The following is a 15,069-nucleotide window of genomic DNA, read 5'->3' as shown; positions in this document are numbered from 1 at the left end:
ACTGCCTCCCCACACTGCCGGCCCATGTTAATCTTGGAGTCAATGAAGCTTCAATTTGGGGTATGTCACAGAGATCCCCTGGGTGCGGGCTCCCTGGTTGTTGATGGAAAGAGACATAAGGGGAACAAAAGGGGCAGGGGGCTACTTCCATGGTGGTCACCCACTGAATCCTGATTACATAGCTTCAGGGACAGAGGGCTGTGATCCAGTGTGAGCTCCATTGCAGCTGTGACTGATTTATCCCAGCTGGGGATCAGAACTACTGACTCCATTGTCCCGGTGGTTACCATATTTCAACCAGGTCCTTCCTATGGATCTCTGATTGATTTACTTCAGCTGGAAATTTACTCCAAGGGCTTCAATGTGGCTGGTTTGCTCCAGCTGGGGGGAGTCTGAGGCTAATGCTCAGCATCTCTGCTACAAGCCCCTCCTGACCCTGCTTTGATGGGTTGGGGGTCTCAGGGACATGTGGGGGTAATGACTACATCATGTGATAGTGTGTATGGGGTGATGGGGGTGTGGGAGGGTGATGGGTTTGTGGTATGAAACAGCTGAGTGGGAGTGATGGGTGCATGTGGCTCAGGTATATGTGGAAGCGATGAGGATGTGTGGGAGAGATGCTGAGGGAGGTCAGTGGCTCTAGTGGTTTCAGGTCAGGGAGTTTATTCCTGCTGCAGATGCAGCTCATTAACTTTGTCTCAGCTGAGTTAATCTATTAATGGGCTGGGGGCAAAGTCAGGCAGCTCACATGAACCGCACGGGGTGCTGATGCGGCGGGTTCTAGGACATACCTCCTCCCATGTCAGGTTGCACAAGTGCCTGCAAAGAGGAAGGAAGGGCTGGCTGCCCACATCCTTCTGCGTGCTTGCCTGGCATGCTACATGGAGCTGCTCCCAGAACAGGACCAGGCTGCCATGCTGTTAGGATGGGCAGTTTGTGTGTGCTGACTCCCAGTGGACTCACTGCTGGGATTTCCTGCAGGGTATTTGGGGAGGGTCCTCTTCCCCATGACAGCCCAGCTGAGCACGGAGGACAGGTCAGCCCCAGAGCCCAGGGCAGGCAACGAAGGGACCTTCTCTGACTGGGACCTTCTCTGACCTTCTCTGACTTTAGGAGCAGGTCCTAGCTGGGCTGAGAGGATTAGGTCTGGCTGGATCCACTGGTCTCAGTGGGGAAGGATCCAGCCAGGGCTTATCCATGCCTCCACTGCCAGTGTGTATTCCCAGCTGTCTGGAGGGAAAGGCTGCCCATGCCCAGGCCTTCTGTCATAGGTCTTTGCCTTTCTGTGATCAGGATCCAGACTCTGGAGCTGAAAGACTTCACATGCTGGTATCAAACAAGTTATTCCATTTGGTGCCCACCATCCATCTGTCCAGCCCATCTGTCTGCCCATTCATCCCTCTGGGCACTTCCATTCAATCCATCCATCCATTTCCATGTGCACCTCTATCTAGTCCATCTGTCCATCTACTAGTTGATCCATCCCATGACCACCATTTGTCCCATCCATCCATCCATCCATCCATCCCCCCAGCAGGGTTGCTTTTGTTTCTGACATCAGCTTACCTCCTCTATGATACAGGGTTGGGAGACTCTTTGCCCCCCAGCTTCCCTCTGCATTACCCTGTGTCTCTGTGTTTCAGATTTCTGTACACTGGGGGTACCCTGCTCATCTCCTTCTCCACAGCAGGTAAGTGCTGTCCTTGTAGGTGCTGTAGGGTGGGCTTGGGTAGTGTGTGCCAGGTGCTCTATGGGCATGAAGTCCTGCTGGAGTGGAGAGGTCTTAGAGATGGGACACCATCCCCTTCTCTGACCCATGATGAGAGCCGTACTCCCAGCTGGCAAGCCTGAGCTGGGTTATCCCCCAACAGCGATGCTGGTGGATCCTCTGCTTTGGGGGTGAAGAGGCAAACCCCATCAGATTGATGTCAGCCCCACTTGTGTCTGGTAACTACCCCAACAGCACCACCTGCTGGATAACTCTGAGCATACCCTTGGACTGCTCTGATCCCTTATTGGGCACCCAAGCACAAGCAAACTTGTATGCTTGTGTTCCTGTGGAGTTCCACCCCTGCAAGTTGTGGTGAGGCCTGGCTGTGCAGGGTGTATGCGTGCGTGTGTAGATTGGGTCCCTGATTTGTGCCTTTGTGTTCCTGGCAGCCACGGCACTGATGCTCTTCCCCGCCATGTCGCTGCTGTCTATCGGAGGGATTCTCCTTATCCTCACCAACATGCAGGTCTGACTCCATTTGGACTCCTCACTGGGAGAGGTGCAGTTGTGGGGGGGATGGGCTTCAGTCTCCTTGTGGGGACCATGCCACCTCTGGTGATGCCTAATTGACACCAGCTGGGTATGGGGGCAGACTCAACTGGGGGAGTAAAGATATGCTGTCCCCTGCTGAGCCCCATGGGCTGAGGGTGTCCTGGTGGGGCAGATGCCCTGGCCAAAGTGCTGCCTTTGGAGAAGGAAGGCTGAAAGTACCTGGGATGGCCTGGCTCTGGAGATCCCTTAAGGGCTTTGAAGTCCACCCATCCTGCTCTATGGGGAATACTTAATCTCCTTCAGGTTCCTCACGGGAGAGTAGCCCAGCAGGACCCAGGATGCCCAGACAAGTTCTGGGGGTGTGGACTTCCTTGTGATACAGAAGATAGGGAAAGCAGCAGGAGGGGAAGCTCTTTGAGCTTGGCAGGGAGGACATGGGGGTGGACAGCAAGGTGGGCAGGGTGGTCATGAGGTGAAAGACTCCCAGGCCCTTGCACGAGGTGAGAAGGAGAACAGCAGAATAAAGCCTGGGCCTGGAGAGAACACAGATTACAGGGTCTCTTGGGAAACCTGCCTTAGGGGAGGAGCTTCCAAGAGAGGTGGCAGCTTCTTAAACATTGCTTGGGGTGCAAGCTCTGATGAGTGCAAGGGCTAAGGCAGGGGGGAAAACACCGGTCCAGTGTTGTTTAGGCATGAACTCCTCATGGCCTGGGAATAGCAAGGGATTTAAAGGCTACAGTGAGAAATGCTCTCTTAGGCACTAGGAGGATGAGGCAGCTGTCCAAAGAGAGATGGTGACTGCTCAGGGAAGGGGAGAGCAGAGAGGACTGACATTTGTGATGCCTTTTTTACTTGATTTTTCACTGGAAGGCTAACTGTGAAAGATATTAACAAAATTAGCGCTAGGGAAAGAACTGAGCTGGGAGAGGGGAGGAAAAGGATAAAGACTCCTTAGAAAAGTTGGTTGTTTTCTGATCAGCTGGGCTTGAAGAGCCATGTCAGGGAGCTGGCTGAGGCAGTGTCAGAGTCTTGAGGGCACAGCTGAGCATAAGTGTTCACAGTGGGGTGCACAACTCTGCACCTCTGCTGCTGCCCCTGCTGCTGCCTGCAGCCCCATACCCCACCATTGGCATAGAAATCTGCGGGGGGGCACGTGCCCCCTCCACCTCCCGCCTCCCCCCACTCCACGTCACCTATGCTTGAGGGATTGTGAGGACTCCTGAGGTCAGATGAGGCTCCCCTGGCTGGGAAAGGAGGACCCAGGGAATTACAACTCAGACGGTCAAGCCTTGATTCCTTGAAAGACTGGAACATGAAACCAAACTCTCTGTCTGTGAGTACCTGGAAGCTAACACAGTGTCACGGACCAACCAGCAGGATTGGTCCAGATCAAAGACCAATCAGGCCTCTCCTTCTGTGACCAAGGAACAGGTCTTGTAGGTAGGGGACAGATGGCAGATGTGGTACAGCTGGACTTCAGTAAAACTTTTGACTCTGTTTCACTTGACATCCTCTGAGGCAAACCAGGGAAATGCAGTTTAGTAGACACCCCTGTAAAGCTGATACATGGCTAACAGGAAAACTGTCCTCACAGAGTAGCTATCATTGGCTCAGCCATCAGGATGAAAGGTTGTATTAAGTGGGGTACCCAGGGGTCTGACTTGGATCTGGTACCATTCAGTATTTATACTGCCAGAGAAAATTTGCAATGAGTGTAGTTGAAAGATGTCACGAGAGCTTTGGAGGACTAGGTTAGAATCCAGCTTAATATCAAGCCATTGGAGAAGAGGTCTGAAAAGAACAGGAGGAAATGCAGTAAGGACAAACATGGTGTTCTGAGCTAGCTGGAACCACAAGCTGTACAAATATAAATTGAGGAACGACCAGCCAGGCTGCTGTTCTGCAGGAAAGGATTTTAGGGCTCAGAAACACGTGGACTGAATATAAGCAAATGCTGTCATGCTGTTGCAAAAAAAGCCAGCACCCTGTTGGAGTGTAGGAGCAGGAGTGCTGTCTCTATGGCATGGGAAATCATCCTTCCCCTCTGCTTGGCTCTGGTGAGGCCAGAGCTTGTGGCCAGTTGGACATCCAGAAAGTAATAGAGAATCCAGAAAAGAGCAACTAGAATCACCCAAAGTCTAGAAACCAGGACCTCTGAGGCTAGACTGAAAGAACTGGGTGCATTTAATCAATAGGAGAGAAGCATGAGGGGCTTGGGAGAGCAGTCCTCAAATATGTCAGACATTTCTGCGGAAATGAAGGGCATAAAAGGTTCTCCATGTCTTCCAGGGGCAGAACATGAAGCAACAGGCTTTGATTGCAGCAGGGAAGGTTGGGGGTAGAGATTGGGAAGAGCTTTCCAGCTGCAAAGATGGTTCAGGATGAAATTGTTGGGGAGGTTGTGAGGCTTTTGAGAGCAGGTTGGACAGAGTTCCCTCAAGGATGGTCCGTCTGGGGTTGGGCTTGGGCAAGGGGATCCCTTGACATCCTTTACAGCCCTGTTTTTTTCTGATTTTTGTCACCTGAGCCCTGGGCAGTCCTGATCAGGTTAATGATCATGGGCTGGGGGTTCTTGTTCTTGCAGGTGGGGAACCTGTTTGGGAAGCACCGCTCAACTATTATCACTTTGTACAATGGGGCATTCGACTCCTCCTCTGCTGTGTTCCTCATCATCAAGGTGAGTTCCTTCAGGGCGGGAGAGGGGGCAGGGACATGGGCCAAACACCCACTGATCCAGGCCTAACTTGTCCCTGCCAGTGGAGACGTTGCCCTGGTACAGACCCTGCTGAGCTCCTCTAAGGACATGTGTCCCTCAGGGCCTGGCACTCACGGGATTCTGAGCCTCTGGGATTCTGGCAGGGCCTCTCGAGGTCCCTCTGCACTGGAGTCCCTGGTCTCCACAGCTCAGCGGTCACTAAGGCTACTTCAGTGCCCTGAAGCATGCTGCCCTATGTGGGGCCTCCAGGGAGAGTGTGAAGGTGTGAACTTTCAGCAAAAGTCCCTAGGATATGCCTCCTTCCCCCCACCAGGTGGCATCTGCATTTTAACAGTATTCTGACATCTAGGGCTCCTCCCCAAACAGGCACCCCCTTTTGGGATTGGTCTTGGCAGTTGTTCAGCCCTCCTGGCCCACATGGAAAAGCTCCTTTGAAATGCAGGCCATGCATAGAGCACGACTGACCTGTGGGACTCCCCACCACAGGGCAGTTCATCCAGCTTCAGCAAATGGTTTGGTAGATTAAGAGGGGACTGGCATCTGGGAGCTCACCATGACAGGGGTGTCATCTTAGGCCCAGGACACTCCCACCCACCCCATTGTGGAGGCAACAAGAGAGCTCTGACGGGGTGGATGGCTCTGTACACATCCTGATTCCTTCTTCAGAGCGGTAGTTATCAACCAAGGCACCCCTCAAAAAATTCTTGTGCTTAGTTTTCACTCATCTTTTGATTGTGGAAAAGTAATAGAAATGTTTTTCTGTTGCTAAGAACTCAGAATGCCCATAACAGGGTGGAATGGTTTTAACGCTGTAGATTCCTATTTGAAATTTTGGAGTTTATCTTGTGAATCATGTTCGTGCACCTAACAGTGCTAACATTATGTAGACCCCATGGCACCCCTGAAAGGATCTCATGGCATCCAAGGTGGGGTGGGGCCTTGTTTGAGGATCATTGCCCTGGAGCATCTTTTCTTTGCCCCTGTTGGTGATGGGACATGTGATCAGTTAGACTCTTAGCCTGTCCCCACCTGGAAGAGTGTATGCTCTGCTCTTCTGGTCGGCGTCATCTGTAGCTGTATGGCCAGCCAGACCGTGTGGGGAGTGCTGTGCTCGGGAGTGGAGGTCACTATGCTCGGGAGCCCTTGGCAGACCTCCAGAGTACATAGCATATAGGATTCCCTGGCAGGGTCTCCCCTGGGAGGCTGATCCTTTGTTTCTTACCAGCAGGTTCCAGAGATCATAGTACAGGTACAACTGGTGCCTGGATAGATAGGAGTCTGTACCCAGCAACCTTTACTCTGTGCTGATGCTGGCCAAGCGGCTGCAGGAAGGCAGTGTTGCTGAGAGCAGGGCTGAGTTAGATCTGGGGGATATCCCCATTCTGCTAAGGACCTGGGGAAGGCACCTACACCCTTTTGTGCCTCAGTTTCCCTTTGTGCATGCTTTCTGAGGTAGGGGCTATCCCGTTGGCTATGTGCAGTGTTTGATGTTATCTCTATGAGCCTCTGAGATGTCATGGTAGCCCCAGTATAACCCCACCTGGAGGGGCTGAGCTCACCTGGTGTGGCTGTAGAGGCTCCTTCAGTCCATCCTTGACCTCTGTCCCCTGGGATTTCCATTCACTTGTGTACATGAGAGTGACTTTCCCTTGTTACTGGGTCTGGGGCTTGACTGTCTCCCTGGGGTCAGCCCAGGGCATGATTCATACCTGTCAGACCCTCCCAGTCCTTGCCCCTTCCCCCAGTCAGGCAGGCCCCTGCTTGCTGTGTATCGGCTGTTGTATTGGCTGTGTATTGCTGTGCGTTGTCATTGCTGAGGACAGTAGGCAGGTCCTGGCAGGCGTTAGACTCCAGGGTGAGAATGCTTCTCACCCCCACCTTGCCTTGCAGACTAGCACCCCCTATTGCCAGGCTGGGGCATTGGTGCCAGCCCTGCCTTCTGGGGAGAGCACCTCCTCCTGTTCCTTCCAGTTCAGTGCTGCCTGCTGCTGTTGCTAGAAACCCTTTGAATTGCAGGGCTCTGGCATCCATTAGTGAATGTGCTGCCGCCCCTGGCTTTGTCCCCATCTGTCCCAGGGATGTAGAGAGACAACCCCCTGCCCAGTTTCTCAAGGGAGTGTGCTAAGTATGAGAATCATTGTTGCCAAGGACCTGTATTGCCTTGAGGCTCTAAGCTCAGGACCCTGCTGTGCTTGGTGCTATGCAGGTTCCCCAGCTGGCACACCCACAGCCTTTGGCCACCAGTCTGGAACCAGAGACATAGTCTGGCCTCCTGCTGTGGAGCAGTGCCCCCTGCTACCCCTTCTCAGCCTTGTGCCAGGTGGTGTCAGTGCCCCCTGCTGGTTTGCAGTTAATTCACCCGCATGATTTTCCAGGCATTGATTCTGCAAACCTGAAGCTGCCCCTTTCTTAGGTGGTACTGAGCCAAGCTCAGCTGTTCAGTTCTGGCTGGGTGCTGATACCCAGCACATGCCTACTGGACATCTGTAGGGACCCCTCAGTTAGTGCAAGAGTGTCTAGATTTTGGTGCCAGCTTGGCAGGAGTTAGATCTGCTGAGCTGCAAACCAAACTCTCAGCAGAAGGGCAGGGAGCTTCTCATTGCACTTGGCAGCTGAATGCTCATTCATGAGTGCCTGGTATTGATTGGGACAGACGTTAATAAGCCTGCAGCAAATATAGCCTAACAGAGCAGCGCCTTCCTGGCCAGCCGGGTACACCACCAAACAGAACCCACAGCAGCAAAGAGACCTGCGCAGTCCTAAGGCTTGTGTCCCTCTCCTGACTTGCAAAGTGATCCCTCTGCCCCTCCTCTCCAGGCCCAGGATTTCCCACGTGCTCAGAGCCTGGCATCTGTCAGACTAGCTGGCTTTGTTAGAGAGCTCAGCAAGTGAGGAGTGTCCTGCAAGGCAAGGGTGGGCAAGGGCATTAGTGCTGCCTGATCCCAACTGGGGAGGTCTGGTCCCTGAGGGATTAGAGTGTTAGTTCCTGGGCTCACTTTCAGCATGAAGCCACATGGCAGCCCATACTGTGCCTGCACTGCTGGGGCACTGTGTCCTGGCTCCCGAGTTGGCCTTTCCCAAAGGGGAGAGTTAAGGTGGCAGGGCTCTACCCACCCATCCCAATGCCCCCTGCTCCCCAGCCAGGAATAGAACCTGGGTGTCCTGACTCACCGTCTCATGCTCAACCCTCTAGCTCAACCTTGCTCCTGCTCACAGCTGGGAACAGAACCAGGGAATGGTAGAATGCCACCAGGGAATCGAACCCCAGAGTTCTGGCACTCGGTCCCATTTCCTGTCCGCAAACCACAGCTATCCCATGCCTCTCGCTCCCCTCTGTCTTGCACAACCCATCTGTTGCTTGTGAGCTGCTTCCTGCCTTCTGCTTAAGCCTCTGATATGAGGAAACTAGGCTGCAGGGCTCTTCAGCCCTTTCCTGTGCAGCCAGTTCCCTCTGCTCCAAGGGTTTTGTTTCCTTTGCCTTAGCCCCACTGGGAAGAACAGGATCAGGTCTATCCCGTGACAGGGAAGAGATGGAGGGGAACATCTAACCTCCCTGGTACCAGTGTTTTGGTGGAGGGGTTGGACCAGTCACATTGAATAAACAAATGGGTTGCGTATTGGAACTGGCTGGGATGTGGAATGCCGTTGGAGGGAGAAGCCTGGGAGGGGGTTGGACTAGCCTGATGGAGCAAATTTAGTGACCACAACAGCCATATTCCCCTCATCTTGTGGGCACCGATTCCTTTGCAGACTCCCAGGGGATCTCACATCTGGGATTTCTGGCCTGGCACCAGCATTCCCAGCAATTCTTGGTGCAGCTCTTAAAGTCCCTGATACCGGAGTTTGGAGGCTACATGAGCTTTCTTTGGGGAGGAGAGCCCTCTCCGGCTGGGGGAAAAGCTTGGAGAGGTTCCTTAAGGATCTTGTGATTTTTAAGAACTGTGATTTTGGGGAGGGGGTGATGTTTGGACTCATGGGATTGGTAATACCTGCCCATGAGAAGGTTCAGTGAGGCTGAATCCAGTGCTTAAATGTAGCCATCTCTGAGAAGAAGGTATAGAGTGCAGCAGTCCAGAGCATGGCCAGTTACTGGTACCAGGAATGGTCCCCACCATGGGCTGGGGAGCAGGCTTGGGTTGTAGGATGTCAGTTGCCTCGCTTTGGGGCTGCTGCTTTATGTTGGGCCATACTGGAAGGTCCCTAGTGAACCCATAAACTTTCCAGGACCCCAGTTTTTCAACTGAGCTCAAATGGGGGGGCATCACTTGCAGTACAGAGCCTCCTAGTGCCACACTAGGGTATTGAAGTCCAGACTCCAGGGCAAGAATGCTTCCCACTCACCCCCCACCTTCCCCCTGCAGACTATCACCTCCTATTGCCAGACTGGGGCACTGGTATCAGCCCTGCCTTCTGGAGAGAGAGCACCTCCTCCTGTTCCTTTCCCTGACCTGTCTGGACCTCCTCATGACACAGATGCTATCCATTCCTCAATATTTCTGTGCAGGACCTAGCACCCTAATTTCTGCTGGGGCCTGTGCAATGCCCAGTATAACAGAGTCTGGATCGTAAGGTCTGTGCAGTGCCTGGTACAATAGGGGCCCTGATTCCAGGCAGGTTCTGTACGTGTCTCTTCCACTCCTAACATGTTCCACAAAGTCTAGCTTGCCCCTTATACTTCCCTTGCTTTTGCCAACAGCTGTTGTATGAGAAGGGCCTGACCCTGAGGGACATGTTCCTCTTCATCACTGCCTGCAGTGCCTGGCACCTGATCCGCACCTTCTTTCTGATGCCTAAGCAGCACATCCCCTACCCACTGCCTCCAGGATACAGTTATGGGTAAGGCCCCCTCCACTGCTCCTGTGGGAATCTTCCTGCTCCTCTCTCCTCTCCCCTTGAACCTGAACCTCTGACCTCCTTAGAAGCTTAGAATCATAGAGGAGCAGGGCTGGGAGGGACCTCGTGGGGTCATCTACACCTGGTGCAGGCAGGCTGGTTCAGCTTGGGCTGGTACCTGGGACCCTGCCTGAAGAGTGGTTCCCCATCTCCTGCCTGCTGTGGGGGCTGGGTGGGAACTGCATGGTCTTGTCCCCCAGGCTGGGGTGGGGTCTGACTGGCTGCCTGTCCACAGTATGACCTGTAGGAAATCTCAGTCCTACCACACCTATGAGGAGAAGCAGCCAGCCCACAGAGGCGGAAGCAATGACCTGCAGTCGGAGCCTGTTCTTGCAGAGGCTGACCGCAGCCCCAACGACTTCCTGAGCAAAGGTAGGGGCTTGGCCGGCTTCCTTTGCTCCATATCCCCAGGCCCTTTCCAAGGCCCTTGCTCCTGCCTTGTTTGTGGGGGGGACCCTCTGCCCATCCCAGGGACAGGACAATGCACTGGTAGTCCCTGGAGCCCTGCCTGCCCCTATGAGAGGAAGTGGAGGGGCCCCATCAGGGCATCCTGGTATACCCTCCCCAGGCTGGGTGGGCTGAGGACCCACTGAAGAGACTCCTCCACAAGCCTGAATGAGCCATTGCCCTGGGTTTGGATGGTACCAGGCATCCCCAGCAGAGACCTGCCACACAAAGGGAATGACTTCCCTGACCTAGGGCCAGAAAAGCAGGTCAGAACTACCTCTGTGGGCACTGGGGACAGGCGTGGGGCCAGATGGAGGGTTTTGTGGGGGGCATGGCTGGTGAAGGGGAGTAGGTGTGTTGGGCAAGGCACGGCTGATGACTGTGCTGTATAGACAGCAGTGCGGCCAGAGGAGGAGGCATGGCCAAAGGAGAAGTGTCTCAGTGGGGCTGTGTCAGGAGGCTGGGCCTAGCCAAAGGGAGGGAGGAAGAATGGCCACATGGTTGTTTTGTCAGGTAAGGGGCATGGCCAAAGAGAGGTGTGTTGGGGATGGGGAGACATGGCCGGGGTAGTGTGTGACTGGATCCCTCCTGTCAGGCTTCCTCTGTGGGGGAGTGTTGCAGCCTGGTGGATAATGCCAGCCACCCCAGGGCTGCTCTGCTTTTCCCTGTGGACATGTTGTCCCTCAGGCACTGGGGGATGCACAGGTAGCACAGAGCTGTGCCTAGAGCAGCATGCTCCCTAGAGTGTGGACCATGTAGGGGAGCTGCTGGGGGAGGGGCCTGTGTGGATTGTGCCTAGGGCTTGTGCCCCAGGAGAGTCCCAGAGTGGGGAGCCTTGGGCACCAGCACTGGTGGGCAAGCCAGTGGGCCTGGCACTTGGCCCTGGGTCTCATTATTTCCTGGACATGAAGAAGGCAGGAGCTGATTTCCCTTGCTCTGTCTGATCTTCCTCGCCCTTTGTGGCCTCTGGTTACCCCTCCACCTCTGTGCGTTTAGATATCATGAGAACTGGCAATTACGGCCCCTTGGATTTCCCCTACATCTCCCCTCCCAGCATGTGACCAAGGGGCTAATGCCATTGTGCACTCAGTCCCCCACCAGCTGACCTGGGTGCCATTGCAGGTCACAAGGAGCCTCCTGTCCGGTCCTTCCAGTCCTGTGTCATCTCCAAGCTCTTTTTCTGGCACCTGGTGTGGCTATCAGTGATACAGCTGCGGCACTATTTCTTCATTGGCACCCTGAACCCCATGCTGGAGCACCTGACTGAGAAAAACACTGCACTGGGTATGGGACGGGATAGAGGGAGGAGAGGGAGAGGTGATCCAAGAGAATGGGAGGAGGGATTGGGCCGAAGGTTTCCCAGTATACATGGCCTGGGGTGGGAGTATGAGGGAGGAGGGAATGGGGAAGACCTTGCAGGAGGGGGTGGAAGGTGAAAAGGAGGGAATCAAGGTGGAGGAAGGGGACAGGGATGGATGGCGGGAGGGGATTGAGTGTGAATGGGGGAAGTGGTGGGAATATCTATAGCTGTGGAGCTTTTCCCTCAAAGCCTCAAAGAGGCCTGGATGAAGGTGGGTTGCTTATTGTTAACTTAGTGTCTAGAAGGGAAACTGAAGCAGGGGGTGGGTTGCTGGCGGGGGTGCAGAACATAAGAATCACCCACTCTAGGTTGCATCTGGCTCAACCCTCCAGCCCTGGGGGGTTAGAGATGGGGGTGGGTATGAGGCCCCTTGGACAGTCCTGTCTTTTCACACCACTGTACCCTCTTTTCCCAGTGAGCACGTACACCAATGCCTTTGCCTTCACTCAGCTCTGTGGGGTTCTATGCGCCCCCTGGAATGGCCTCATCTTGGATCGGCACAAGCGCAGGAGGGGCAAGGATGGCAGCACCCACGGTAACAGTTCTCATGTAATCTGATGTATCCTTTCTCTCAGAGCCAAGCTGGCCTGATACTGTGACCTTCTCCACAGCGATGCCTGGCTGGCCACTGGTGCTGTGGACTTCCCTATGGCAGTGCCATGCTGTGAGCTCTGCTATGCTGATCCTGGGCTGAGATCTGTGTCTCCCTTCTGTCCCAGGTGCCTCAGACTCCCTGGCTGACCTGCGCTCCTGCGTGCTGTCGCTGGCAGTGACGGTGGTGCAGAGTGTGGGGTTCTCAGTGTGTGCTACCGTGCCTGTGCTGCCTGTGCAGTACGCCACCTTTATCCTGCAGGTGCTGAGTCGTTCCTTCCTCTATGGAGGCAATGCTGCATTTCTGGCCATTGCGTGAGTCATCTGATGAGGTCCACAGGGCTCCAGGGGGTGGGCGAAGGAGATGGTCCAGGATTGGGAAGGGGCAGGGCAGAAGCAGTGGGGGCAAAGGCAGTGGTGTAGGGGCAGGGGAGCAGGGCTGAGAGATGCCTGGTGGTGGTCGGGGCAGGAGGAGGGTTCACCTCTGGCCCCTCTTACACCAGTGTTCCCAGCACCCTCCCTGCCCCCACCAGGTTGTACCCCACTTCCTGTGTTTACTCTCTCTGCAGCTTCCCCCTGGAGCACTTTGGGAAGCTGTATGGGCTTGTGATGGGTCTGTCAGCTTTGGTATCGCTCCTGCAGTATCCCTGCTTTGCACTCGTCAAGGGACCCCTCAATGGAAACCCTTTCTATGTGAGTGTCCAGTTCGGCAGGGAGCATCAGCCAGGGTTGGGCAGGGGGTGGAGCGCTTTATTGATACCCTGGCAGGAGAGACGTGAGATACCCATGTTGGTTCTAGGGGGCACATTGGCAATATCTGAGGGTCAAATGGAGTGCACCATGCATGTTCCTGAGGAGGAAACTTTATTGACACCCCAAAGCAGGTGTCCTTTGGGGAGAACTTTATTGACACTCTGGAGAAGCAGACAGGAATTATGCATAGATGGATCTAGAGGATCTTTTTCGATAATCTAGAGTGGAAGACAAGTAGTCCCTGAGGTGAGAGCTTTCCACATGCTCTCCAGTGAGCATGGGGTGCCACAGAGAAGGTCTGCGGATGTTTATTGACCCATGAGGGTCAGGGAGAGACTTATCCACAGTTCTCAAGAAGTTTGTCCACGTGGGGACTTCATGGCAGGAGGCTCTAGTAGACAGCTTGGAGGGAGGAACAGAGTGTGTCATATAGGCCACAGTGAGAGACATGGAGGGCCCTGGGGGTCTGTGGAGCATTTTGACACCCCTGAGTGAGAGATGAACGTATAGTACTGTTAAGGAAAGGGATTGTTTGGACTTCCTGAGTGACAGGCAGGGAATGGCTTAGACAGGGGCTTTTTGGAGAATTTGTACCAACTCCTAAAGTGAGATGAGGGCAGTACTGCACACAGGACTGATGTGAGAGGTTAGGAATGCCTCATACAGTGCTGGAGGTGGGAGAGGCTTGGGGGGATCTTTAGCTATATCTTAGCATCAGAGACAGAGAGGGCCCTATTTGGAGTCTGGGTCACGTGAGCTTTATTAACTACTTGTCTGTTGGAGTGAGAGAGAGGAAGTGTCCTCCTCAGGGCCAGACTGGGGGTTTTACTTTATTGATCCACTGAAATGATGCAGGAAGCAAGGATTTTTTTGATGATGTCTTTTATTAAACCAACTATATAGCTGGGAGAGCTCTCCAGACCTGAGGAAGCACACTTTATGCCTTAAAGCTTATCTAACATCTCTCCCAGCTATACAGTTGGTCCAATAAAAGATATCACCAAAAAGCCTTGCTTCTTGCATATTTCCTGAACCACCATGGCTACATTTCAACACTGTTGAGATGAGTTATCGGGTGCCCCACACAGGGCTCTTCAGGCTGTGGGGGAACATTATTTACTCCCTGAACTGAGGGACAGGGAGTGCCCCTATGGGGCAAGGGACATTTTGTTTAACACCCTGGTGCACATGAGGTTCACAGTCTCATTGTCCTATCCCCAGGTGAACATTGGCCTCACCGTCATCATCCTCCTGGGCTTCGTCAACCCCTTGATGGTGTTTTGGGAATGCCAGCGTAGGGAGAAGGAACGAGCCATGGAAGGGTTCAATTCCTTGTCCTCATCACCAAAGAAGGCTGATGTTGAGTCTCCCATCTGAAACCACAGGGCTGTTTGGGGACTGCTTTCCATGAAAAACGGAAGGAAAAAAGGGAATTTCAGGGTGCTCCAGCCCCCAGCACCTCTTCATCTGTGTTTGCCCAACTCAGAATGTTTACTACCATCTCAAGCCATTCTCAGACTCATTTAAAAAGAGGAGTATTACAGAGCTATTTATTTTTACAGATACTTAATTTTATAGTTATTTTTATAGCCCTGTTGGTCTGAGTCCTTTATCTCCCTTTTCCCTGTTCTCATACAGGACAATTAGGAAGAAGCACTAACTGTATTTACATGTATTGTTCTACTTGAGTACAGTTCTATAGTTGGGTGTGTTCATAATAATTATGGAGGTAAAAGCGCTAGCTAGCTCCTTCCTAATTGAAACCCAATAAATACTAATGGAGAGATCCCAATATGCCGTAGCCCTGTTGCCTGTTGGCCTCACATCTGGGCTTTGCCAAGGTTCCTGGGTTTTTTTTAAGGCTGCCAAGGACCTTCTTGTCTGATATGTTGCCAATTACAGGACATGGACTTTGACCCCATAACTCCTACACTGATCCCCAATTTCCTGGATGCTTCAGTCTCTTACATTGTTGGGCAACTATTCATCCACTCCAGCCCCTCTTGCCCCCCAGAGCCACAGAGCAACCAAAGGGAAAACAGTACA

General features: G+C 53.5%; 1 protein-coding gene across 2 annotated transcripts in view; it reads left to right on the top strand.

The window, feature by feature from the left end:
* The window catches only part of SLC43A3 (solute carrier family 43 member 3), a 20,238-nt gene extending 5,421 nt beyond the window's left edge, over nt 1-14,817 (top strand). For both annotated transcript variants that reach the window (XM_019514522.1, XM_019514517.1), the window contains 10 exons: nt 1,644-1,690; nt 2,161-2,237; nt 4,848-4,940; nt 9,676-9,815; nt 10,108-10,244; nt 11,442-11,603; nt 12,095-12,214; nt 12,399-12,585; nt 12,840-12,963; nt 14,245-14,817. In XM_019514522.1, the coding sequence (XP_019370067.1) occupies nt 1,644-1,690; nt 2,161-2,237; nt 4,848-4,940; nt 9,676-9,815; nt 10,108-10,244; nt 11,442-11,603; nt 12,095-12,214; nt 12,399-12,585; nt 12,840-12,963; nt 14,245-14,400 (1,243 nt within the window). In that variant the 3' untranslated portion in view covers nt 14,401-14,817. The remainder of the gene's footprint in view (nt 1-1,643; nt 1,691-2,160; nt 2,238-4,847; nt 4,941-9,675; nt 9,816-10,107; nt 10,245-11,441; nt 11,604-12,094; nt 12,215-12,398; nt 12,586-12,839; nt 12,964-14,244) is intronic.
* Nucleotides 14,818-15,069: the final 252 nt, after the last annotated feature.

Source organism: Gavialis gangeticus, unplaced genomic scaffold (assembly GCF_001723915.1).
Source record: "Gavialis gangeticus isolate Ggan-Ray unplaced genomic scaffold, GavGan_comp1, whole genome shotgun sequence".
NCBI lineage: Eukaryota > Metazoa > Chordata > Crocodylia > Gavialidae > Gavialis > Gavialis gangeticus.
This window is presented reverse-complemented; position numbering and strand designations above follow the sequence as displayed.